General features: G+C 43.8%; 1 protein-coding gene across 1 annotated transcript; it reads left to right on the forward strand.

The window, feature by feature from the left end:
* Nucleotides 1–280: 280 nt before the first annotated feature.
* LOC141602610 (uncharacterized) lies at nt 281–2026 on the forward strand. The gene is made up of 2 exons (XM_074422801.1): nt 281–1491; nt 1728–2026. Exons 1-2 carry the CDS (start codon nt 306–308, stop codon nt 1763–1765), a joined length of 1224 nt encoding a protein of 407 aa, XP_074278902.1. The 5' UTR covers nt 281–305; the 3' UTR covers nt 1766–2026.
* The last annotated feature ends 249 nt before the right edge of the window (nt 2027–2275 follow it).

Consider the following 2275-nt stretch of genomic DNA (forward strand, 5'->3'; position numbering starts at 1 on the left):
ATTGGAACCTTTGTCGGTATTAGAATATGAATATGTCTATATTCATTCACGTATATCTTGTATTATTAGCAAATAATCTGTATTACCTAATTTAGAGATTATGTAGCTAATTAGGTGTTGACTTCCTGTATCTTAGCCTCAATCAGTGGGATTGTAATCCCTTAACTTAGGAAGCTTAGGATGTATATATTGTACGTGATATTGACTGGTGCAAACCAAGGAATAAACTCTTTTATGGTATCACGAGTCTTCCTTCGATCCAATCTCATCTTCCGCTACAAAAACTTCTTCTTCAACCTCTAGCCATGACAAACGACACAAACACAGACTCCTCCCAATCCTCCAAACCAGCCTTTCATCCTGCTTACTCTGTTTCCAATGTCAAAAATTTCGTCCCAATCACCCTCGAAACCGAAAACGTTCATTATGCATCGTGGGCAGAATTATTTCTGAACACAGCACGAGCATTCGATGTCGCTGATCACATCGCTCCTCCTACGGGCGCTATTCTCAAAAAGGATGCTCAATGGGATCGTCTTGATGCCATTGTCAAGCAATGGATTTATAGTACCATATCCCTTGATCTCCTACACACGATCCTCGAACCAGGCGCCTCTGCTCAACAAGCCTGGGATCCCATCAAAGACATATTTAACGACAATAAGAATTCCCGTGCCGTCATGCTTGAACAACAATTTACCAATATTCACATGGATAACTACCCTAATGTGTCGTCTTACTGTCAGGCACTCAAAATGATCGCTGATCAGCTTTCTAATGTCGGAGCCCCGGTGTCTGAAACGCGTCTTGTGCTGCAACTTGTTACTCATCTCTCTGATGGCTACGATGGGATCGCTACAATTATTCAACAAAGCGATCCACTTCCGCCGTTCTACAAAGCCCGATCAATGCTCACTTTGGAAGAGACCAGGCGTGCTAAGGCTGCTGCTCCCTCCTCTGACACGGCGATCTTGTCTTCTCACGGGGACAGTGGTTCGGAGTCGGGAAATCGTTCTTCTTCAAATCAAGGTAAGGGTTCCTCAAATTCCCATAATTCTAATAATAATTCCAAGGGCAAGAACAAGGGGAACAATAACAGGGGATATTATAAAGGCAAACATGGTGGAGGAGGTAACCAGAATGGCTACAACAAATCCTCTTCACGCCATGGCCAGCAGCAGCAGAACACCGGTGCACCATCTTGGACGTGGGTCCCACTCTCTCCTTGGCAGCCGCAGCAGCAGCAAGGGTGGGGACCGCCTCCCTGTCCTTACCCCACCACGGGGTGGTCCTCTCAAGGCAACTCCAAGGGTATCCTTGGACCCAAGCCGCAGCAAGCTTTCGTTGCTCAACCAGGAAACATTGGAACGACTCCAGGGGCTTTCGTTCCGACGGATATCGCAGCAGCTATGCAGACTCTTACCCTTCAACAACCTGACGACAATTATTATATGGATACAGGGGCTTCGTCACACATGACTTCTCATGCGGGTACGCTCTCTTCTTATTCTTCTTTGAGTGGTAATCGTCATATAATTGTCGGTAATGGTAACACGATTCCGATTGTTGGTTATGGTACTGCCTCGTTCCCATCCCCACACCATTCCCTTCTCTTAAAAAATGTTTTACACGTGCCCAACATTATTAAGAACCTTGTGTCAGTCCGAAAATTCACTACCGACAATCGAGTGTCTGTTGAGTTTGATCCGTTTGGTTTTACTGTGAAGGATCTCAAGACGGGGATGCCGATTATGAGAAGCCATAGCACGGGTGATCTCTACCCCATCTTTGCGTCTCAAACTGTTCCCAAACCCGCTGCTCATGCTCTTGCTGCCATTTCGTCCACCACCTGGCACAGCCGGCTAGGACATCCTGGCTCGGCTATTTTTAATTCTCTTTGTCATAATAAACATGTTGATTGTCGTCCTATAAAGTCTTTGTCTATTTGTCATTCTTGTCAATTGGGCAAACATGTTAAACTTCCGTTTCATGCTTCTTTATCTAGTACTTTACATGCTTTTGACATTATGCATACGGATTTATGGACATCTCCGGTTTTAAGTACCATAGGCCATCGATATTATATTCTTTTTGTTAGACGATCACACTAATTTCCTATGGACTTATCCCCTCACAAATAAATCTCAAGTATGTGATGTGTTTACTGTTTTTCATAAAATGATTAATACCCAATTCAATTGCCTAATTAAAACCCTTCAATGTGATAATGGTCGTGAATTTAATAATTCCCCTCTTCACAAATTCTTTGCTAATA

The sequence above is a fragment of the Silene latifolia genome, chromosome 9 (genome assembly GCF_048544455.1).
Source record: "Silene latifolia isolate original U9 population chromosome 9, ASM4854445v1, whole genome shotgun sequence".
NCBI lineage: Eukaryota > Viridiplantae > Streptophyta > Magnoliopsida > Caryophyllales > Caryophyllaceae > Silene > Silene latifolia.

Coding starts and splice junctions, on each gene's coding strand:
- LOC141602610 (XM_074422801.1), top strand. CDS start 306: ATGACAAACGACACAAACACAGACTCCTCCCAATCCTCCAAACCAGCC. Junction 1,492..1,727: donor ACACATGACTTCTCATGCGG/GTACGCTCTCTT, acceptor TTTACTGTGAAG/GATCTCAAGACGGGGATGCC.